The sequence below is a fragment of the Mus caroli genome, chromosome 9 (assembly GCF_900094665.2).
Source record: "Mus caroli chromosome 9, CAROLI_EIJ_v1.1, whole genome shotgun sequence".
NCBI lineage: Eukaryota > Metazoa > Chordata > Mammalia > Rodentia > Muridae > Mus > Mus caroli.
Window position 1 is genome coordinate 42,143,553 of NC_034578.1, and position 24,226 is coordinate 42,167,778.

Below are 24,226 nucleotides of genomic sequence, written 5' to 3' on the forward strand. Positions count from 1 at the left end.
GGAGGAGGGGAGGAAGGAAGGGAGGGAGGGAAGGGGAGAGAGAGAGAGAGAGAGAGAGAGAGAGAGATTTCACTACCTTGTTTTCTCCTAGGGTAATTATCATCATCATCATTAAACTTAGGATAGTTCTAAGCAGAATGAGGCAATTTCTCCCATGATTTGTGTGAATGTGGATAGTCTACGCAGAAGCTCTAGGCCCAGTGCAGGCACCATCAACCCTAAGCATGGCTCTCTGGATTTTTCTGGATGGTTTGAACACCCTCTGCCTGGACTGCAGCCTGGGTCACTCACACTGCTCCGTTGTGATAAGTAAACACTGCTCCTCCGACCACTCTCCCTTGTTAACTCGGGATTCCAAGCGAGGCTGCACCTTGACACAAAACTTTCTCACCCCTATGGGGACCGTGAGGGTGAAGCTTTCCTGTTTCACTCTCTTGGTTGCATTCTGAAATGGAAACAAGAATAATAAGCAATCCATTTGTTCATGGTATGAAGAAGCTGAGAGTGGGAGGGGCCTAGTTATGGTTTTCTGCTGGAGATGAACCTAATGCTTTGTGATGCTAGACAAGGATTGTTGCTAGGTGAACCAGCCCTGGGTGAGTGAGGCACTTCAGAGCCTCCTCTGCCAAGTCTTCAGGCATCTAAGATAACAAACCCTGTGGGTGTCAGTACAGACTATCATCTCTCTACCAAGTTAATCTTTGTGTGTGAGTATGTATGTCTGATGTGTGTGCACACGCATGTACGCATGTTCGTATTTGTGTGTGTTAGTGTAGTGTGAACGTCAGAGAACAACCAGACATCAGTCTTCCGTCTTCCACTTTGTTTGAGACAAGCCCTCTTTGGTGTTTGGCACTGTGAACTCCAGCCTAGAGCTGACCTGAAGCTTCCTCTGAATCTCTCGTCTCCAGCTTCCATCTTACCGTAGGAGAAATGGATTATAAGTGTGTGCTTCTAAATCTGGCTTTATGTGGGTTGCAGGGATTTGAATCAGCTCCTCATGCTTGTGCACAGAAAGCTGGTTACCTGCTCAGCCATCATCCCAGCCCTCCGCTTTTATTTTAACAGAGCAAAGGGAGTCTTTGATAGAAGTGGAGGCTCTTCACAGAAAGAACTAGAAAAAGCTGAAGCGAGAGTATTTGATGGGTTCCAGACTGCAGGAGTTGGACCCCAGCACGTTTTTACAGCTTCCTCCCTTATCTACAAACTGGAAGTAAACACTCGAGGGTAGCTGTCTCATGCCTTGTGCACGGTTGATACTACTGATCACCATTGATCATCACTGTTGATCATTGATGATGATAGGTGTGTTCTTCTCACACTCCCCTGGGAGCACAGTTTGAATATCAGGTCCCTCCTGGCTCCCCATAACCTCTTTGTCCTATATGTGCCAAGCTCTCCAGTGGGACAAGAAAGTGATTCCAATCCAGATGGCCCTGGGGAACATCATACCTTTAGTTCTGAGAACTTCCGGATGGAAATCTTGTAAACTCGGAGATCCTTGAAGACTTGTTGGTACTCGTCCCCTGCAGGGGTTATCATGGGCCTGGGGGGATGGATTGTCCCATAGATGATGCCTTCGGTTACTTTCAGAGTCACACTATCCACCGTCAGAATCACTAAATGAGAGACAGGTGAAGGCATGAGGCCGAGGACTAGGGACAGCATCCAGAGTCTGACTCTAGGGTCAAACCTTTCCAACTCTAAAACCTAGACCTCAGGTTTACAGCTCTACCCCGAAAGAGAACATCTTAGAGAATGTGTCTTATGAGTCTCAGATTCTAGGGAATCTGAATAGCTCAGCCTGGGTCCTTGAAATACAACTTTTAAAGCTACTCCCTTGCATATGCTTTCTGCAGGCAGCTGAGCCCGAGCATATAAGCTGGCCTTTGGGAAACAGTGACCTCCCAGATGTCACTTCTAGCTCTGAGTCCTACAGGGTGAGACCATCTTGTCACCAGACCCTGTGCAGATCCAGTGTGGATTGAAGGATTCCACTGTGGCCAGGCTAACTGCCCTGGGACTCCCCAGAAATTGTCTTGGATTTTTTTTTTTCATCAGTACATCTTCCAGCCTCAAAGGTACAAGCTGGGAGAGTCTCTCTACGCGGGGCCAGGCCTCATCTGAACTGTGTCCCTGAGTGCTCAAAATCCAGTGCCTCATCCTAAACTTGACAAGTTCATACATGTGGCTTTTGTGACACAGACACCCCACCCATCCCAAGACCTCTCGTATGGAGGATAAACAATGTCACTTCCCTTTAAAATCTCAGACAGATCTGTTAAGGCAGTCAGTTTGCTGGCCAGGAAGTCTGGTGACATTAAAGCGGTGAGAACAGACAGAACAAGCCTAGGCTGGAGTTCCTGGCTGGAACTGTCCCGGAAGGCCATGTTCTAAGCCCAGGAGAGGCAAAGCACCTTCGTCCACTGTGAAGCGAGTCTCAGTGCTGGTCCAGTTGGAGTACTGACTGTTGTCCACTGCCCGGACTCTGGCCCAGTAGCCATAGCTTCGGCGATACAGATCCAGGGTGAACGTTGTGAGATCACAGGACAATGCCTGAGCCTTTCTACAGATGTGGATATCATTCCAGGTCGAGTTTCCGTACCTGAGGAGATATCAGAGCAGGCACTGGGGGAACAGCTTGTGCCCAAACCTTTCTCCTCTTAAGAGGGAAGGGTAAGGCCAGGCAGAACGTTCCCTTAATGACAAAGGGGACAGTCCTCAGGCCCTTGGCCAAGGTCTCTGTTGACATCCATGTTCTAGAAAGCCCCTGGGTGGGAATTTAAGTAGCTCATTCCTCCCTAAGACTGTATGAGCCCACTCTGGAATCCCCTGTTTCCTTTCTTGTAGTTAGGTTTATGATGCTTTTCCAGAATATCAGGAAGCCCTCTGAGCCAACAGCTGCTCACCTTAGGGATCCCAGCACATTGCTCAACTCATATGACACTCAAGCAAGTATGTGTCAGAGTCCCTTTTAGTCTCATTTCAATAGTAAGGTAGCCACCTAGTCCCCCACCTCCCCCTGCCTCCATTTGGTCCCCTTGTGCCTCTTTCCTTACTGTTTGAGGGCCACTTCGTAGTAGGTGCTCTCAGACTGGTTTGGGATAGGTTTCCAGTGGAGGATGTGCTGGAAAAATCTGGCTTCAAACCACACATAGGAAGGGCTTGGCAGTTCTGTCCCTAGGGGAAAGAATTCTAACACTAGAGAAAGCAGAGGTACCCAGGGACTAGGAAGAGGGTGGTGACAGCTGCAAGAGTACTTTGGGAGGGAGGGGCTGGGTGCTTTACATATGTTCAGTTTAGTGATCACAGCAGCTCTGGGCTCTAGATACATGCCGAACTTAGTGAAGAAGAAATAGAAGCCCAGAGAATCAGATAGTTGGCTCAAGGCCAGTGGAGCCAGTAAGGGGCATGGTGGCGGTCTATATCCAGAATGTGTCTGATTCCAAAGCTAGAGTCTTGTCTTTCTATGCCTGTGTGATGTGGGATGAGAAGCCTCACAAGGGACTGACAAAGGCAAGTTGGGTCTGTTACATTCCAGGATAATGGCCAGGAGTGGTCCTCTCAGATGAGCCGGTCCCTGGCTCTCTGCCCAAAGCCTGTTCCTGTTCTAGCAACAATCCAGGACTGAGTTCTCATCCAAGCCATGACCCCTGACCTTATCTGGATCCGTAGGCACCCTGCTTGTCTACACAGACATCTTGTGGTCCAGGCGCTGGGTATCCCCCCAGTCCCTAGTTTCTAGGAAGGCTGTAGCTCAGACATGGACATCTGTATAATCAGATGCCTAGGCGAGCCTCAAGTGGAGACAATGAACGTCAGCGGTCCAGCTTCCTGGCCTCCTCGCAAACTCAGCAGTGAAGTATCTGTAGTCTCCCACTCTATTAGTTCTAAAGAGCTACGCAGGAGCCTGGAGCTAGGAGCATGCAGGTATGACCAGGAGCAGAGGAGTGAGATCCTCTGCCCTTTTTGTAACAATACAATAAGCATTCCTATTGAATTCTCCTGATGAGTTCTGCGGGCTTAAGTGTGTTGCAAGGCCAATAGCCCTTGTTCCTCTCCAGCCTTCTTGACCCTTTAAGATGTCTCCGCTTGAAGGCAGCTCTGCATCACTTTCCTTCTCCAAACTATCAGCTCTCCAGTCACAGTTCTCAGTTCTCTTTCAGTGACCCTGTCATTCTCAGAAAACACACTTGTCCCTGCCCCCCTCCCTTTCTTTGAATCTCAAGGCTGTGTTTCAGTTGCAAAACTCTGAGAGGGGGAGTGAAAACCTCAGCCCGTGTTTGTGATGTTCAGCAGGGCACATCCTCAGTGCCGCTGTAGATCACATGACTGACGGTGCTGCTTTTACTTTGAATTCCTGTAAAAGGGTGTTTTGGGGTCCCCGGTCTTCGGTCTTCATACTTCTGTGCCACTTGGTCCCTCCAACTCCCCACTTTTTCATTCTCTCCTAGGCTACAGGAACCTAGCCTGAGCTGAGGAGTGGGTAAAGTGTGTGTGTGTGTGTTGGGGGGGCAGCGGGCAGCGGAGATGAATTGTGGGCTAAAGACTAACAGGGTGGTCGGGAAGGGTGGGCAGAAGGGAGGGATGGGGTGAGATGGTAGGGTTCAGGGAGAGGAGCCTAAGAAGGGGCACGATCAGACCCACGGAAGAACCAGAACAGCCGAAAAGTGAGGGCTAAGTTATGGATTGTCCGGAGGTGGGAGGGTGATGATTTGAAGAACAAGGGTACAGGACAGAAACTATAGGCTTTACCCATCCATCGCTGGCCACTCCCAAACAGCCACAGTTAATCTTAGCTTCCTCCACTTAAAAACAGCAGGTGAGCTGGAGACCTGGTTTTGCCAGCAGGAAGGAGCTGGGGCGGGGACCTCAGCCCATCCAAGCAGATTCTCCCGCGAATGTGAACTTTAAAGCAACAGAGCTGGGGAGCCTACCGTATGCAATGAATTCTAGGCTCAGGCTGGAGATCGTGACGAGGAATGGGAGCAAACGCGACAACATCCTGGGCGCATCGTCCACTGGAGCCGGCCTTTACGCCTCCGGCTGGCCGGCCGCGTCGCCCGGAGAACTGAAGACTGTGGCTGGATCCACAGGCCAGCTTGACATCAACCTGAAGGCGGAGCCTCGATATGCTCCGCCCCCAGCCCGCGGAGCTTGGGAACCTCAGCAGGAACCTCAGCAGGTGAAGTCTAGCTAGTTCTGGGGCATTTGTCTCGAAGTGAAAGAGCAGCTGAGGCTTTCTGTGGCTGGGCTCTTAACTCTCACACCAACTGGACAGCCTGTCTCCCCTCTCCCTCCCCCTCCCCTCCCTCTTCCCCTCTCCTCGTCTCTGTTGTAGCAATTGGAATGACTGACTGTGCCAGGAGCAAAGCACAAGCGTGCAAGGACATGTGTGAAAGTCCTGGGACCTCTATGCAGGGCCCTCTGCTAACCCAACAGTGAGGGAACGTCCCTACGTCCCTACCTGACTTCATGCTCTTGGTGGGAGTTCATGACACCCCCAGGCCCTTTAGGTTGTTCTTGCCCTAAATCTGCAGGTTAGAAGTGTTGATAGGCCCCGTGAGGGACCTGGTATCACTCAAATGTCTCTTCAGTGGCCAGGACATCTGTCTGCCCTCCAGTGTCACCAAAGATGTTAATTGTGAGAGACCAAGCTTTGTCCACCTGACTTATTGGCAGGTGGCGCTGATACTGTGAGTAAGTCACTTATATGATTTTCAGGGATCTAATTGTGAGGTGTACAGCGCCCGTGGGGGTCATCTGCCAGGCACATATTCATGCTATCCTGGAAGCCCTGTTTTTGTTCTGAGGAGGCACAGAAGCCAAGGAAGGGCTGGAGTCACTAGGATGCCCTTGCTCTCAAGAAGTCACTTTCCATTCCCCTCAGAGCCAACCTGTCACACTGAAGACACTATTGCCTTGAGAAGGCTTGGCCAGCCATCAGTCTGCAAGTTGCATGATTCTCAGTGTAAACACCAATCCTGACCCATCAAATTAGAAACTGACTGAAAACAGTATGAGGTATTTGTTAAACTTTTCTTTTTCTTCCTGGAAATTGGATTGGATGGTTCTCCGGTGTGAAGTTCATAGATGACCAAGTACTGTGACTATGTCAAAGATTTGGACAACCTCTGAACCTGGAGAAGGACGCTCCAACTTGGGGGTGTCAGACAGGAGCACTGTCGTCGTGACCTGAGAGCTAGTGATGCACACCACCCCCTTGGCTTGTGGAGACACAAGCTTTGTCTGAACACCGTGGGAGTGGATAGTGCTATGTCCAGTGGCCTAGACAGAGGATGCCAAGTGGAGTGGGATCATGTTCTGTGCCTGCGGGAGCTCACTAGGAACAGTGCCTGTCTGTGAGGACTGGGCTGCCCTAGCTATTCAGCTAGTTGGAAGTAATATCTGTGAACCACAGCATCGAGCACACACACACACACACACACACACACACAAAATCAATGAGAACCACACTCAGGGATACCCTCGTCACAATACCCTCATGTCAGCCATGTTGGAAAGCTTCAGACTTCTTAATGTGGGAGGACTTTGTTTTAATTGCTGTTCTGCACTGCCCGTCCTTCCGCTGGTAAAGCACATTACACTGCTTGGAAGTACCCAGGTGTGACGCAAGTACCCGGGCATGACTTCTTAGTCCCCGTTTACCTCTTAAAAAAAGAAGACACTGTGGTGTTTCTTCCTCAGTTGTCTTTCTTTTAGTTTTTGGTTGAGTTATAAGAATTTTAAAGCCTTGCACCTTGGCTGTTTTAAGGGACGATCGAGATGTTTCTTCCACACACCAGAACTTACGGTCACAAGCTGATGCTGGCCAAAACCAGGTCCCTTCCTCTAGAAACCACCTTGCCAGAGACAGAAAGTGAGCCGAGATTTTAACAGTTTCTGGGAAGGAAAGTACAGACTAACAAGGGGACACAGGGCTGAGAACAAGGAAGGCTTCCTGGCAGAGGTGGCCTGTTATCTGAGACTTGAGAGCTGCGTTGTAATAGGCAAGTTGATGGATGGATAGGGAGGGGATTGGGACATTGGAGATGAGGGGATACAGCAGTTTTAGAGAAGTCTGTAAAGTGGGCACACATCCTGGGGCTGACATAATTTGGCCCTTGCTCAGGGCAGAACCAGCTTTGAGTGTGGGCTTCCTGCTACACTCCCTGCTTCCTGCATAGCACCCAGGGAGAAGCTGCATTAGGCACATAATTACCATACCTGAGGAAAGAAAAAAAATTAGAAGAAGCCCACATGCATGCTGTTTTGTGTGCTTGTTCTTCAGGGGTTCTTCAGTGAGCATCCACATTGGAGCAGATGGTAAATAACTCTTAAGGTGCGTCAAGGACTCCATAAAACACTTTACACTGCATAGCAGACACCAGCCAGGTGCTGAACAAACAAATCCCTTTCCTTTTCCTGGGAACATGGGACAACTGTTTTCCGGTGTATGGCTGGAAAATATGACCGGGTTTAAACCCGTGTGAAGCTGCAGCGGAGAGTGGTCCACCCAGGCCCTGCTTCTTGTGCTCTCCTGTCAGCCATCCAGAGGGCCCCAGCTGAGGATTTCCAGGGAATGCAAAAGACCTGGGTGCCCCAGATCACTTCTTGGAGAACTCTGAAGGAAGGATGAAGCGTTAAACTGTATTACACCACAGAGATTCAAGGGCTTTCCTGACAGCCATGATGGCCAGTCTTGATTCATCTGCAAACACAGCCTCATCCAGTCCTTAACAGAATCCACTGGGGGTGTGTGTGTGCAGCTGTCAGTGTTTTGCAAATGGGGACACGGTGGCAGAGGGCAGAGACCTCTGTCACTCAGTAGACGGGCAGGACTCAGTTGGTCCTTGAACTTCTGTATTTCCTATTTTGGCAATGGTGACTTCGAACTTTGGAAGATTTTTTTGCAAAGCACAATACCAAGTGAGTTGAGAGAGAATGAGAGTGTTCAGGAGGAGGAGGAGGAGGGCAGCTTGGGGATGGGAGGATGATGGTATCATGGTGAGCCCAGGAAGCTGATGGACCCGGTCAGGTAGATAGTTGATCTTGAGGCAGCTCTCTCTTTCTTAGGGCACAATTGAAGTCTGGATGGAGTCACTGTCTCCCTTTCACGACACTCTTACATAAACTTCCCAGGACATCTGAGCACTGCAGGAAACTGAGTTCTGCAGACACACAGCTGGTGTTTGGGAAGTCCCGGGCTGCCCTGTGAGCACTCTGTCAGGGTAGCACATAACAGTGAAACCCAGAGGCACGGGCTCTGAGATGGAGACAGAAAGGAGGAAGCTGCCTGGTGAAACTGGGCAGTCCTTGCAGTGAAAAGGATTTCAAGTGCAAGGTATGGGGATTGCCAAGGCTTAACCAGTGCTCTGGGCATGCTCAGTCCAGCCCCTGTCCCAGGAGGAACTTTTAAATGTGTCTGTAGAACCTAATTCATGTCCACTCCCTTTCACTCTCTGCCCAATACTAATGCTCTGGCTCAGTATGGCAGCGCTCCGAAGAGGCGCCCTCTGAGCAGCGGCTCAGGCTGGAGTAAGGTGCTGCATACACTTCAGCTGGGTTCTGTTTTTGTTTTTGTTTTTAACTCTAACTTTTTAGTTTTATTAGATATTTTCTTTATTTACATTTCAAATGTTATCCCCTTTCCTAGTTTCCCCTCCGAAAATCCCCTATCCTCTCCCCTCCCCCTCCGCCCCCCAATCCACCCACTCCTGCTTCCTGGCCCAGGCATTCCCCTATACTGGGGCATAGAACCTTCACAGGACCAAGGGCCTCTCCTCCCATTGATGACCAACTAGGCCATTCTATGATACATATGCAGCTAGAGTCATGAATGCCTCCATGTGTTTTCTTTGATTGGTGGTTTACTCCTAGGGAGCTCTGGGCTTACTGGTTGGTTCATATTGTTGTTCCTCCTATGGGGCTGCAAACCCTGAAGCTCCTTTGGGTACTTTCTCTAGCTCCTTCATTGGGGACCCTGTGCTCTGTCTAATGGATGACTGTGAGCATCCACTTCTGTATTAGGCACTGGCAGAGCCTCTTAGCAGACAGCTGTGTCAGGCTCCTGTCAGCAAGCTCTTGTTGGCATCTACAATAGAGTCTGGGTTTGGTGGTTGTTTATGGGATGGATCACTGGCAAGGATGTGGAGAAAGAGGAACACTCCTCCATTGCTAGTGGGATTGCAAGCTGGTACAACCACTCTGGAAATCAGTTTGGCTGTTCCTCAGAAAACTGGACATAGTTCTACCAGAAGATCCAACAATACCACTCCTGGGTATATACCCAGAAGATGCTCCAACATGTAATAAGGACACATGCTCCACTATGTTCATAACAGCCTTATTTATAATAGCAAGAAGCTGGAAAGAATCCAGATGTCCCTCAACAGAGGAATGGATACAGAAAAATGTGGTACATTTACACAATGGAGTACTACTCAGCTATTAAAAACAATGAATTCATGAAATTCTTAGACAAATGGGTGGATCTGGAGGATATCATCCCAAGTGAGGTAACCCAATCATAAAAGGACACATACGATATGCACTCACTGATAAATGGATATTAGCCCAGAATCTTGGAATACCCAAGATACAATTTGCAAAACACATGAAACTCAAGAAGAAGGAAGACCAAAGTGTGGACACTTCGATCCTCCTTAGAAGGGGGAACAAAATACCCATGGGAGGAGCTACAGAGACAAAGTTTGGAGCAGAGACTGAAGGAATGACCATCCAGAAACTGCCCTACCTGGGGATCCATCCCATAAACAATCAACTGGGTTCTTACATACAACCCCGAGTTTATAGATAGGAGATAGATGGGAACAGATTAACATTTTAAATAGACTTGGAACCCAGAGCCTGGAGGTAAGTAATTGGTGACTCACTAACTCTGCAGAATTCAAACCATGCTTTTCACAGCTAAGTTCTCCCCTGCCTGACATGTCGCAGCAGTGAAACTCCAGGTAGCTGTGTAGCTTGTCCTGCCTGGCAGCTTGGAGGGAAAGGGAGAATTGCTGATCTCCCAAGTGAAGGAGAAAGATTGCCCCTGCTGACGCCTTGAAGCAGCAGACGCAGGCTCAAAGCCTCTCCAGCCCTGTAGAGTTTTGCAGGATGCACCTAGGACCCTGCTCTTGATCGATACTCAAAATGGAACTCATGGGCCTTGAAAACAGGAAGCCTCATTCTAGCTTATCCGCTGCCAACCTTGCCCTGGGCCTCCACTAGCCATTGCTTAATTGAAACACACACAGAAAAAATGTGGAGCCTACAGATAGAGCCTTCCCCAGCGGGGCAGATGTGGTTAGTAGAAATAATCTACACCGTGCCACCTGCTGTACTAATAGAGCCAGATCTCTTAGCCTGGATTTGTTTGGCTTCTCTCCAGCTGTGGTACGTGCTATGCATGACAGCACACCTCTCTTCTACCCATCTTCATCTGAGTGGTTTTTAGGAACACCATCTTAGCAGGAAAAGGTATGGGCTTATCTGTTCTCCTTGCCTGATGAACTCAAATGTAAGAGATGACATACAGACCACACACAAAAATATCCCCAGTCATTTCAAAGAAGTGTTGTGTCTTCCTTCTACCCCACAAATGGCCCTGACCTCTCGTGTTTCTGAAGGTGCCATTTCCTCATTCTTCTAAAATAACAGTGTCCCCAAACCCTGTCTTCCAAATGCAGGAAGTTTATCTGTTGCTGGGTTTCTAGACCAGAGCCTCCCTAGAGCTCTGTCTGTCACATGATAGTGACTTCTGAGCTACAGCAGTCTGCTTCAAGCACATGCAAAAACATGATGCCTTTTAAAATGCTGTGCCCAAGACTTTTGCAGATATCAGAAGTATTCAAGATGTTGCCAGTTATAATTGCTTCAGAACATGGCCTACGGGAGAATGACCCATTTTGGCCCCATTCTACACTGGGCAGTCTGTGCAGTGGGACAGATCACCACTCCTACCTTTGACTTCTCCAGGCTTCTCCATAAAAGAGGAGGACCTTTTCTCTGTGCCTTGAACCCACTCATTATTACTTATTTCTTTTATCTCAAGATGATTCACACAAGGGACATCACCATCCTTCAAGAGGAATCCCCAGCTGCGGGGCAGTGGTGCAACCCCTCTCCAGTGGACCACGCAAGACACACGCTAATTTCACACTAAAGGGTACTATGGGGACAGAGCTGTGTGCCCAGATGGTGGCAGAGGAGGCCTTTCCCTCTGCAGTTCCCCGTTGTGGGTTGTTCTGATGCCATTTGAATTCTCATGTTAATTCTATTTTCGCAGGAGGAGTGGCCCTGGACGAGCAGTACTCAGATCACGTACTCAGGTTATCTTATGTGAACCTTCTCCCCATTTACTGATCAATAAAGGCTAGAGACTGTGATTGGGAAGTGAAGGGGAAAGGTGGGACAGGAAGTCTTGGAAATTGGTGCAGGGTTAGAGAGGAGAACGAGAAGGGAAGGAGAGAGGATGGAAGAGGAGAAAGGGGAAGCTAAGATGGAGCGGAACCAAGTGTCTGGGAGAAACTGCAAGTAGCAAAAGGTCTCATAGCTGGGAAACAAGTTAGTATATTGCTAGTTCTATACAATCTAGGCTTATCGCTTATAAGTATAATAACTAGATTGTGTGTTTTTTTATGGGGTTATTGGGTTGGAAAGTACTGCAATAGATCCTCTGCAGAGAGGAAGAGAATACATTGGCCTAAATGAGGCCTCTCTAGGCCTCTGCAAACAGTATTCCTGTTACCAATCACTTGGCTGGAGTAGGCAAGGAATAGCTATTTTATTATAAACAGACCTGTGCCCTTGAGTGCCAAAACTATATGAGCTGAGTTAATACATTCAGAGGCTTATAGCTCCAAGCCTTCAAAGCTAGAAGTCTGTGGTTCTAGGCTCTAACAACCAGAGCCTAATGGCTCTAAGTGCTTGGTTTGGAGGCCTATTGCTCTAGGCTTTGATTGCCAGTGGCCTGGTGCCTAGAAGCTAGTTCAGGCCTTGCCTCTTAGCCATTTGCTGTAGCAGCTGCCAACACCAACTTATCTTAGAACTCTGAAATTTGGGGTTTGGGAGACCCATGACTCCTAGCAATGGCTAATGTCACAACTCTTGAGACACTTAGCTCTATACTTTCATATCAGGTGTCAACACCTTTGGCTTAGGGCTTAGCAGCTCTCTGGAACTCTCAGTGACCTATCCTTTGACTTCAGATCCTGAAAGCCTTCTCTATACTTCCACTGTATTTTGTGGCTTACACTGCTTCTGCTCCCCACTGTCTCTGTTCCTGGATTTTCTCTGGAACTCTTCAGTAACTCTTCAGACAGCCAATTTCTGTTACTGTTATTGACGGCACCACTGGCACCTCTGCTATATCTGCAGTGCCACCACCACCACTACCACTACCACCACCACCACCACCACCACCACCACCACCACCACCACCACCACTACCACCAAGGCAACACTTGCCTACCCCCACTGATTCTCTGATGTCTCTTCTTTATGTTACCAGCTCAATCCACTTCTTATGGCAAGAATCAAAATTTGGCCAAGGTCATTCCAGAAATGTCTTTTATTGGACATGGTGTCACAGCATCGGGAGGTAGCCTAGTGGGTTATTTCTTAGACCACTCACAAAGTCAGTCAAACAGCATGCTTATATAGCCAGAAGTGGGGTATGAAGAAGTAGTTTCCACCAATGATGGAATAGCCATTTGTATAAATGAAAAGTCATAAACCATCAGGGGAAATATTCTTCCTCTGACCACATGAAGCTTGCTGCTAGAGTTTACCAACAAGACAGATCCAAGTTGTTTGAAATAGTCATGGCTGGAACAGCACTTTCTGAAGTCAAGTGGAGCTTCAGAAAAAAAAAAAGAGGTTTGGTTGTGGTGTTGCTCCCTCAAAGCATTTGTGGAGTGTTCAAAGTGCCATGGGACCAGTGAGCCAGCTTTCCAAAGAGGGATGCTTGAACGATAGGAAGCCAGGTATAAGGGAAGGGCTTACCAAATGGCCCTGCTTTTGATGGTCTTAATAATTCACACAAAGCATTATAAAGAGAGTTTTAACCAAAGACTTGACAAGAGCTCAACACAGAACTAATAGTATTAACATAACTTTACAATGCTTAATACTACCTAACAATGCTTATTAGTATTTAGTTCCTGCTCCGGTGTCTCACGGCAATGGTTTCATCTCGCTAAGCACGGTGATTCTAAAACACAGAACAGTCCAAACTCAGCCTTAGGAAACATTTCTACATCTTCTATAGACAAGAGGTTTTTCCCTAATCACAGAATAGCCATTCATGCAAATGAAGATTTGTATTTGCACCAATCACGGGCCAAGGAGACACTCCATAGTCATTGCTAAACCAAACTTGCAGCACTTCATTTTGGAGTCATTGCGGGTGTCCAAGGCTTCTTTTAACCAACAGGTTTGTACTTTTTTTAAAATTTGGACATGACCAAGAATACTCACCCAAAACACAGGAGACTCTTAGCTAGGAACAGTATTACCAGTATGTAATGCAGAAAGTATACATAACCCCTTGAATTACAGCATCTTGCCTTGGAGAATTTAAAATCCTATGTTCTTCCTCACCTATGATATCAGGGAGTATGCTGGATGGGAAGACCCAAGACTGGGGTTCAGTTCCAGGCCTGACACGTGTCATCTGTGAGTTTAGTAAGGTCAAAAACTCAGATCTCAAAATTCTTAGCTGTAAAATATATATGATAACATTCCTTACAACTTATCAGGATTAAAGTGAGCAAAATATTTGTAAGATACCACCTGTTTAGGCCCAGTGGGATTCAAAAAATGGGTCAGACATTGGTAGTTCTTTGGGGTTTAGATCTCCAGCAAATAATGTTAATACAATTCAAGAGGGAGCAGCTGAGATGAACCTGTTATTCTCATGTGCAACATTGATGCTCCTGTGACTATTTTCCACACAGATTTGGTCTTCCTTCATCCCAGTGCTGGACCAAGCCTAAGCTCTCACATTTGGACATCTCTTTTCCAGGGCCTCCATCCTCAGGGTCCTTGCTAGTATGCGAAGTTATCTTTCCTGGTTCCTCACTCTTCGTAGGAATTTTGAAAGTAGCATTTTAACCTCTTCACAGAATCAACAACAGATACAAGAAATGGTAACTGGAGGGTGGCCAGGGAGGGCGGGTGAGAAGCATGCACACAGCCAGCAGTTTAGTGTGTGGGAGAAGGGCATGGAAGAGGGAAACTAAGACTTGAAGCACTTGTCATTTGTCAGAAAACGAAACTCAGAGAAGAAGAGCTGTGTTAAGGCAGTGTCAGGTTCGCACCTTACCCCCAGGTTCATTATGTGGCATCCTGACCTTTGGGGGCAGAAAAACAGTCAGTCACAGTCTTCTCACCTCTTCTCCCCAAAGGTTTAAAACAGGGAGACATCTTCATTACTTTGAAAGGAGTGGGCATGTCCCACTGGTATCTTGATAACCAATAGCTAATGGCTCTTCTGCATTGCACTGTCCTGCCCCAGACTTTCTTCCAGGGATGTCAAAATAACACAATCAGAAAGTCACACAAGTGGAAAATTACCAGGACCCATGAAAGAAAAATGAACATTTTTGGCAGGTCTTCTTGTATGTGGTAAAAGCACTTTTACACTTCTTAAAACTTTTAAAATTTTGATTAATGCTCAAAACTCATTATTCTTAGATACAGTAAGCCATAAATTCACACACACACACACAATCACACAGAGACATATACACACTCACACAGGCACAATCACACACAGACACATACACACTCATAAAGACACACACTTACATACATATACACACATGCACACATGCTCACATACATGGACATGCACACACTTACTCTAATACACACATACACACAGACACAATCACACACAGTCACATACACACTCACACAGACACACAGACACACAGACACACAGACACAATCACACAGAGACACATACACACTCACACACTTACACACTCACATACATACACACACACGCTCACACACATGGACATGTACGCACACACCCATGCACACACACACCAAGTGTTCAGAAGTATGTAGACATTTTACTAATACTTTGATGACAGTATGACATTTCAGAGAGATGACTCCTGCTTAGTGCTATAAACTGTGGAGATTCTAAGATGCACTTCAGAAAGCTGGCAGTCAGCAGCTGCTCCAAGATTCATTAGGTCTCATAGGCAGTCACTACTTGTGGCACAGGTACAAATGACAGGAGAGTTACCCTGCCATTGCTGGGTGCTTGCCCATTGGCTATCCTAGGACATGCTTCCTGTCTCCCCCACATGACAAGATCCTTTTCGTTGATTCATTTCTGTCACAGTGTGGTCCTAAGTTCATGGCTCTATTCCTCTGCCCTCTTCACATAATTTCCCTCCACCGGCCAACTCTGGCCTAAGCCAGTAACAACAGAGCTCTTCTGAGGTTCTGGTTTGATGGCAGGGTCTATGCCTTCTTCACAGCATTTCTCCCTTTGGGTGAATAACTCTACTGTGAAACTCCAAGTACTAAGTGCCAGGCACTATGCAAAATGACTGGGTATAAAAATAGGACAGGGTCTGTGCCTGTTTAACTGAAAGTGAGGGGAAAGCAGCCTAGCATTGCTAGGTTAGGTAACTTGCTACAGCTACTTCATCTGCCCATTTTACAGCAGAGAAAACTGAGTCTTCACTTTCTAAGGCTAGGTCCACATGGCACCACCTCTCACAGCCTCTCTCACACTAGCCACAGACAAAAGGTCACCAAGGGGGCAATCCCAGTCATAGGCTACTTTGAAGGCTGGCAGCCAAAGACCCAGCTATGGGGCCTGTGGGCAGGGATTTGAGGTCTTCTATCTCCCTGGGAGAGGCCATGGGTACAAATACAGCCAGAAGCTGCAGAAATGCCCTGGCAAAGTTTCCACTGGACTCTGCTGCTATGGAAGGCGAGCAGGCGGCTTCTGAAGCAAACACTTCATCTCTCGTCTGATCCATGCCATTCCCATGTGAGGTTCTCCCCGGCAACTCCTCTCCCCCAAAAGGAGGACTCTGAGAATGCTGACCCATCTTTCGAGGGTCTACCATGCTCTGCCTTCCGTCTAGGCCACCAGACTGCTGCCACATGGAGTGTGGACCTCAGAAAGAGTAGATAGCAGTATGCCAGACGGTGCTGTGTGCTCCTGAGAGCCATGAAGCGAGGCTGGGCTGGGAGGGGAGAACCCCATAGTGTGTCACTTTTGCACAAGGCCCCGAAGGAGGTGAAGATGGTGTCATGTGGATATCTGGGTGAGCATTGTTCTGGGCAGAGGGGAGCAACAGTGCCAAGGCCATGGGGGTGGGGACAAAGCCGGCATGTTTGAGACCTGTAAGGCCAGTGTGTAACTGAAGCCCAGTGAGAGAGACCTGGCTGGTTATAGGCTGGATTCCCCAAAGTGGACCATGGTTGGTGGCTGGCAAATAGAGACCAGTGGGCAAAGGGTTTGAGAATCTCAGTCAGTTAAATACTCCATTCAGGAGTACTCATGGAGGAGGGGCAGGGCAAGTATGGCCACTGGGCTTTTCTTCTTGCAGTGTGGGCCACTCTTATACATCAGAGTGACCCTAACCTTATGGTCTGATGTCTAGACTTTTAGAACCTCTCCCTCTCTCTCTTCATCTTTTGTCCTTTCCCCATTTCGTGTTTCTATTTTGGATACTTCCCTCTTCTCTCAGTCTGAAGTTTCTGGTCACAGAGAAGGTTGCTGGCAAGAATGCCAGTTAGGGTGAAGAGGAACGAATAGCCCATGCGTTTGTTTCCTGCGGCTGCTGTAACAAAGGAGCTCTAACAGCTGAAGTGTATCCTCTTCCAGGTCTGGAGGCTGGAAGTCTGAGATCAGGTTCATTAGGCCAAGTTAAGGTAGAGGCAGGCACAAGCCTTATGGCACTCTGTGGGGAAATGCATCTCTTGTCTCCACCTCCTTTGTGTGGATACCCGATGAAGGCGTCTGCAGTCTGTAGTTGCCAGGTTCCTTGACTTACTTGACTTACGGCTCTGTGTGTGCGTGCATATGCATGCATGAGCATGCGTGTGCATATGTGCTTGCAAGTGTGCATGCAAATGTGTGTGCTAGTGTGTTGTGTGTGCGTGTGCAAGTGTGTGTTGTGTATGTGCAAGTGTGTGCAGAGCCTGTGTGCATGCGTGTGCATGCATGTGTGCACTTGTGTATGCAAGTGTGTATTGTGAAAAGCAAGTGTGTATTGTGAAAGTGTGTGCATGTACATGTGTGTGCGTGTGCAAGGGTATGTGAGTATGTGTGCACATACATCTGTGCATATGTATGCAAGTGTGCCTTGTACATGAGTATGCAACTGTATGTGTGTGTGGGTGCATGTGTGTGTGTACAAAATCTCCCTCTGCCTTCCTTTGATAACAAAAATTTAAGACCTTAAATGTGATTGAATTTAGGGGTAATCTTTCCTATTCATGACTGTCAATTCAATCATGCTTGTAAAGACGCTGTTCATGTGGATATCTCAGGGCTTAGGTCAGACTATTACTATTACTAAGGCCAGTAAAGTTCCAATCATCGTCTTTGCATTTATCAAATTTATCACACATTTACAGAACATTTGCTCCATACCAAATAATTTGGGGTACTGGACAACTGCTATGAGCAGTGCAGCGTTCTCCTGGGGCTTTGACATTACATCACAATGTTGACATCCACAAAGTTCAAGCTCAAGATCCAACCATGCATGTGGACACCAGGCCACATATACTGCAGGTTATAGATGTTAATTGAATAATCACCCAACTGGAATGCCAGGCTGTCTGAATCCGTGGTAAGTGCTAGACCAGCCTGCGATGAATGAGAGGTGTCCTGGATTTAAGAACTGAAGACAGATTGGAGATGGTCTTACTAGATATAAAGGAAGGAACAGCATTGTCGACAGAAGGGATAGATCATCCCTGGCAGGTCCTGGCCTTACCTCCATCTTTGCCCTTGGCCACTGCTCTGTGCCCAGGGCTTCTCCCTTCCTACACCCGACCGTGGATTTTCTCTTTACTTCCCACCTGGGTGTGGCTCAGGTGGTTCAATAAGGAACATCTTTAAATTCAGAGCTGGGTCCAGACCTCTAAAATTCAGTCAACATTACTTTCTTTAGATACTAGGCTGTAGCAGACACAGTGTTGGGAGTTACAGAGAAGAAGATGAGGTGAAGATATCATTTGGGTTCTTGAGGTGACGGTCATGTGCCTGGGGTTGAGGCGAGAGGTGAAGGTTGCTGGACTGTACGACTGTACAGTCTGACTCACCATCTATGTGGCCCTGAGTGAATGACTTCCTCTCTTTGACCCTATAATACCGTTCCAGGGACTCTAGACATACAGACTTAACACGGCCCCTCTGGGTCAATACCGTAGGCTCTGCGGTGGCATTCCTCAGTCACATGCCAGTGGGGATGATGAGGTGAACTCCTCTAGACTATAGCTCTGCTGCCACCATTGCTTGACCTAGATGAGTTCCTTGGGCACATGCCACCAGGTGGCTCCCAAATGAGGACCCCATGACAGGCATAGCCCTCCAGAAGATGGCAGGTAGACCCAGAAGACATGTGTCCTTACAGTATTCAGCATCATCGCCAGGGCCCTCCTTGGTTGATACCAGGCATTCTGATCATCCAGGTTGCTCTGAATCTGGGGGGTGGAATTCAGATCAGGTGCCTTGCCTTGATTTATTATGTGTGTCAGGTATGTGCATGCCTGCACATGAATGTGCTCACCTGTGGGCATGTGGAGACGTGTGTATCCTGCTATGCCACTCTCTGTCTTATTCTTTTAAGATAGGGTTTCTCATTAAACCTGGAATTAGGTTGTCTGCCTGAAAACCCCAGGGATCCCCCTGTCTCTGTGCCTCACCAGTGCTGGAGTTATGCCTTTTTATGTAGAGAATGGGGATTTAGGCTCAGTAAGCATTCTTTACCCACTGTCTCCCTAGTTTTCTTTCTTTCTTTTTTTTTCACAACAGTGGCTCTTCTGTCTCCCCCTCCTCCTCCTCTTCCTTTTCCTCCTCCTTCTCCTCCCCCTTCTCCCTCCTCTTCTTCTCCTCTTTATCCCTCTCCTCCACTTCCTCTCTCTTGCTCTCTTCTCCACTCCTTCTTCATCCTCCTCCTCCCCTTCCTCCGCCTCCTTTGCCCCTTCCTCCCTCCCTCTCCCCTATCCCTCCCTCTCCCCTGCCCCCCTCTTTCTCATTCTCCTTCTTTAGATCAAATCTATCCACACAAAAAGCTCAAGATGGAATCAAACAGCGTGACCACTAACCAGAACGTATCTAGAGAATTACTGGTTCTGGGAGTTTTGATGCCCATAGTGAACTGACGATATAAACCCCTCCCCCACATCCTTGTAGGATTTTAGGGGGAAAAATCCAGTGATGTTCTGCACCCAAGCCCTCCTTTCGCCTCCTCACCTCGGCACCTAGTACAAAGCCTAAGGATAGTCCTGAGGAGGCCCAGACCTTGAGTATCTAATTGAGTCCTAACATTGGCTGAGCCTTGCCAAACCTTACTCTCCTGGCAGCTGTTGTAGGCACAGGTGGGTTAACTGTCCACAGGTGGTCAGATGGGGTTTTCTTTTTCAACCATAGCAGCTTTTAAATCTTCCACTGGTTCCTTGCCCTCTCACCTTTTAGCATCTGGGTGGGGGATTTTGCTCAAAGTGTGAACCGGGCTCCTAGGTCTCTCAGGTCCTCATAGGTGTGAATGATGTTTATGTCCTTGGGTGGTAAGGGCACTTTATGTGAGTGTGGAGGTTTGGGGCTGCTAGGGTGGCCAGGGTCTTGCTCTCTGGGGCTACAAGGGCATGCATAGCCATACCTGGCTTTTTATGCAGGTGATGGGGATTTAAACTTGGGCCCCCAGGACCTCATGTCTGAGCTTTTAGGTGTCCACGGGAACCCCCAAGACTGGATTCTGCGACAGGATCTTGAGCAATCTATTTCCTGTATAGCAAGGCCTATAGGGAAGAGGGGATAGTTAACTACAGAGATAGAGAGAACAACATAAGAAGTCAGGGAAAGGCTTACCCTTCTGAGCATTTAAAAGGTCAGAAAATTCCCCCCACACACACTTTTAAGATATATTTTCAAAGCATGTTGAGGGATACACAGGGCTTACACATAAAGTGATGCTTTGAGTCTGTTCCTTTATGAGAAATAGCGATCACTGCACGGGTGAGAGAAAACCAAACACAGGAGAGATGTTCAGGAGAGCATGTGATACCAAGTGCCCAGCAAACATTAGTTCAAAGTTTGGAAAAGTTATTGGCCAAGCTGTTGTTTCAATACAAATGATTCCTGCGCAAACCCTCATCTGCTAAAACACTCCTGGAGCCTGGAGAGATGGCTCAGTGTTTAAGAGTTTTTGCTGTTCTTTGAGAGGACCACAGTTTGGCTCTCAGTACCCACACCAGGTGTTTTACAACTCTAACCACAGGAGTTCTTCTGGCCTCCATGGGCTTGAAGAACACATGTGGCATTCATACACACATATGCACACACATAAATAAAAGTAAGATAAATCCTTTAAAAATACTGATCATTCCAACTAGGAGATAAGATAACTCTCTCACGTATGAAGTCTATATGATTCATGTAGACAATCTGAAATCAGTGGTTGTATAGGGGAAGGGTTTGTAAAACTCCCCTTCTCAACTCTACGTTGTACATAGTGATGTCCTTCAAAATCCAACAGAATGGGTGGGGATACACTTATAATGGAGATTGCTAGCAAATCTACCCTAGGCACTGCCCCACCAATAAAAACTAATAGTGATTAGTCATGGCAGCAGTCAAGCCCTATAGTGGTTTGAACAGGAATGGCCCCCATCCGTTCATATGGTTGAATGCTTAGTCATCAGGGACTGGTACTAGTTGAGAAGGATTAGAAGGATTAGGAGGTGTGGCCTTGCTGGAGTGGGTGTGGCTTTGGAGGAAGTGTGTCATGAAGGGTCGGCCACATATGTCTTGCTTTCTTTCTCTCTAGTTATGGATCAGGAAGTAGTCTGGGGGGCTGGTGAGATGGCTCAGTGGGTAAGAGCACCCGACTGCTCTTCCGAAGGTCCAGAGTTCAAATCCCAGCAACCACATGGTGGCTCACAACCATCCTTAACGAGATCTGGCGCCCTCTTCTGGAATGTCTGAAGACAGCTACAGTGTACTTACATATAATAAATAAATAAATCTTGAAAAAAAAAAGGAAGTAGTCTGGGTTACTGTTCTGAAGATCACTGGCACAGCTCCCTGCCATGATGAGAGTGGACTACACCTCTGAAACTAATCCTTTCTTTTATAAGAGTTGCTTTGGTTGTTGTATTTCTTCAGAGCAATAGAGCAGTGACCCAGACACACCCCTAAGACAGTGTGATGATTTAAAAGTAACCCTTGGCCTTGTGAACTGCCTTCTCAGCACACAACCCTGGGAGAGCCACAAGGAAGCCATCAGCCAACTTCCAATAGAAGTGCATCTTCCAACTGAGCAGTCTACCTCAAAACTACCAAGGCTTGTCAGAAGCAAGAAAAGGCTGATAAATGCCACAGCCAAGGAGCCCAAGGCTATGTGTCAACTTACACAATATTATATTTAGGAGCATAAAGAAGCATCAGACAAAAAATGAAAAAAAATATACATCATACATAGACTTTAGCTAATTATAACGTAGCAATATAGGTCCATTCATTTAGCAAATACACCACTGTAAGGTGAGAAGTTTGCAAGAGGACAGCTGACTGCAAGGGACAGAGTTACTCTCTGTACTGTGCACTCTGTGGGGAGAGTTGGGGGTGGAGCATGTGCACACATGTGGGCATGTGCACATAGGCAAGAGAAGGAAGTGTCCTTCCTTTTTCTCCATCTTAATCCTTTGAAACAGGGCCTCTCTCTGGACCTTGAGCTCACCAGTTGTCCCAGGCTCTCACCCCTTATGAGACTTGGCTCATGGCCACCAAGTCTCTGACATACTGAAGAAGTCTGCCTCTCCGCTCTGGGGGTGCAGGCCCACATGTGGCTTTCCGCGTGCAGGCGATCAGATCAGTGCTGGTGATTACACAGCAAGCGCTCCTTACTATCCCCTGGGCCATCTCCCAGGCCCCAATTTTAGATTTTTAACCCTGTTTTCTATTATTCATAACTTTCTGTTCTTATCCTCATCAAAGCTTTCCTTCTGTCTCAGGTTGGATTTCATTTGTGTGTCATCTTGAGGAGGCCACTTAGATCACTGACAGTCATCTTCTCTTCATTTCTAATTTGTACATATAAAGGTTATGAAATTCCCCTGTGCACAGTTACTCACATCTCACAATGGACTTATGTCTCTCACCTGGTTAAAACTTTTTAGATGTTCATGTGCTTTGGGGCTCTTCAGAGGCACGCAGGTTACTTTGTTGGCAGCGAGCCATTTCTGATGATCTCATTTCATTGATTTTGTAGCCTAGTCTCTGAACGATGTAAATTTGTGGAAGTCACTGATGCTTGATGGACACCTTAACAGCTAGTTGAGATTTCAGTGCTGAGGTGGTGGTGTGTGCCTTTCTTTCATCCTAGCACCCGGCAGGCAGAGACAAGTGTTGACCTATCTACTTGATTTACATACTGAGTTCCAGGCCAGCCAGGGCTACATAATGAGACCCTGTCTTAAAAACAAAAACATAACAATAACTAAAGAAAGGTGATACTTTGAAGTCATGGTGATGGTAAATGGTATTGTTGTATAAATCGTGGTTTCTGATTATTTGTACTAGTGTATAACAGTGTCGTAGATTATTAATTTGTGTGTTGTGTGTGTGTGTGTGTGTGCTGCAACCTATTACCTTGTCTGTTACTAATCTTAGGGACAAACACACAGACTCTGTGTATGTATGTGTGCACGTGTGCATGTGTATATGTGAGTATATATGTGTATATGCATGCACATATGTGTATATGTATGTGTGCATGTGTATATATGTATATGTAAGTATATGTGTCTCTATATGCATGTGTGTATGTGTATGCATATATCTGTATTTGTATGCATGTATATGTGTATGCATGTGCATGTGACACACACAGTGTGGTTGTGTGTGTGTGTGTGTTTGTACATTTGGCCATCGGGGACAACCTGCTGTGAGTCCTTACAGCCACCCACAGGAGCACAGGGACAACAGACGTGGGTGCTACTGCATCTTATGTGGGTTCTGAGGATACAACCTCAGGTCACCAGGCCTGTGGCGAGCACTTCACCCACTGAACCATCGTGTCCCAGGCCCCAGACTTTCAGTCTTTTGCCAGCAAGAGTGTTGATGGGCTTTGTGTGTTTGTGTGTGTGCGCGCGTGCATTTTTAAAACTCAACCGGATCAGCTGTCTTCCACGCCTAGTTTTCTGAGAAGTTATATCCAGAATGGATGTTAAATGTGACCAGTGCTTTTCCAGAATCTTCTGAGAAAACCACGTGACTTTCTCTTTCTACTTTGTTAACGTTGCTGGGGTTCACCGAGGACGTTTTTAATATTTCGTTAACACCAAAGCCCTAGGCTAAAGCTGATCTCCTCATAACCTGTTTTCCTCTTAGTGTGTCATTGGGCTTTGCTCTCGGAAACTCTTTCTGGGAGGACTGTGTGTATGTGCTCATTTGAGGTGTCTGCCTTCAGTTTTCTTTTCCCGCCAAGTGTCTCTGTCTCATTTTGGTCTCGGGTGACTCTGGTCTCATGAGATGGGAACTGCCCCATCTCTTCCATTTTTTGGAAAAGTTTGTGTCAAATATTATTTCTTCCATAAATATTGTGAAAACTTGGCCTTCAAGGGCTCCTTTGTGGGGCGATTTTTCGCAGTAACCGTGAGTCACTGCATAGATACGGAGTTGCTCAGGTCAGTGAATCTCTTTAAAGGAAGCCATGGTACTTTCTATTTCTCAAAAGTTAGTTCATTTCACCCACATTTTCAGTTTCTTGACCTCACATGATTTCTAAGGCGGCTTTGTTAGTTCTCTAATTATCTGCAGAACCTGGTAAGAGAGGTCACCTCTATCCCGACGCTGGTGATTTGTATTTTCTTAAAAATGAAAAGAAAGAGACCTAACTTTGTTTTTACATTTGTTTAATGAGCGTGTGTGTGTGTGTGTGTGTGTGTGTGTGTGTGTGTGTGTGTGTGTGTGTGGAGAGAGAGAGAGAGAGAGAGAGAGAGAGAGAGA

At 47.1% G+C, this 24,226-nt stretch overlaps 1 protein-coding gene and 1 long non-coding RNA gene across 2 annotated transcripts in view; one reads left to right on the forward strand and one right to left on the reverse strand.

Moving 5' to 3' along the window:
* Il10ra (interleukin 10 receptor subunit alpha) overlaps positions 1–5,080 on the reverse strand; it is a 15,006-nt gene extending 9,926 nt beyond the window's left edge. Inside the window, exons 1-5 of the mRNA XM_021172499.2 lie at positions 4,938–5,080; positions 3,060–3,180; positions 2,418–2,605; positions 1,453–1,619; positions 292–445 (exon numbers count right to left, since the gene is read on the reverse strand). Of these exons, the coding sequence (XP_021028158.1) occupies positions 292–445; positions 1,453–1,619; positions 2,418–2,605; positions 3,060–3,180; positions 4,938–5,004 (697 nt within the window). The 5' untranslated portion in view covers positions 5,005–5,080. The remainder of the gene's footprint in view (positions 1–291; positions 446–1,452; positions 1,620–2,417; positions 2,606–3,059; positions 3,181–4,937) is intronic.
* Positions 5,081–5,128: 48 nt separating this feature from the next.
* LOC115031967 lies at positions 5,129–11,373 on the forward strand. The gene is made up of 3 exons (XR_003837623.1): positions 5,129–5,185; positions 11,060–11,173; positions 11,294–11,373. It is a non-coding gene; the product is annotated as an uncharacterized LOC115031967 (long non-coding RNA).
* Positions 11,374–24,226: the final 12,853 nt, after the last annotated feature.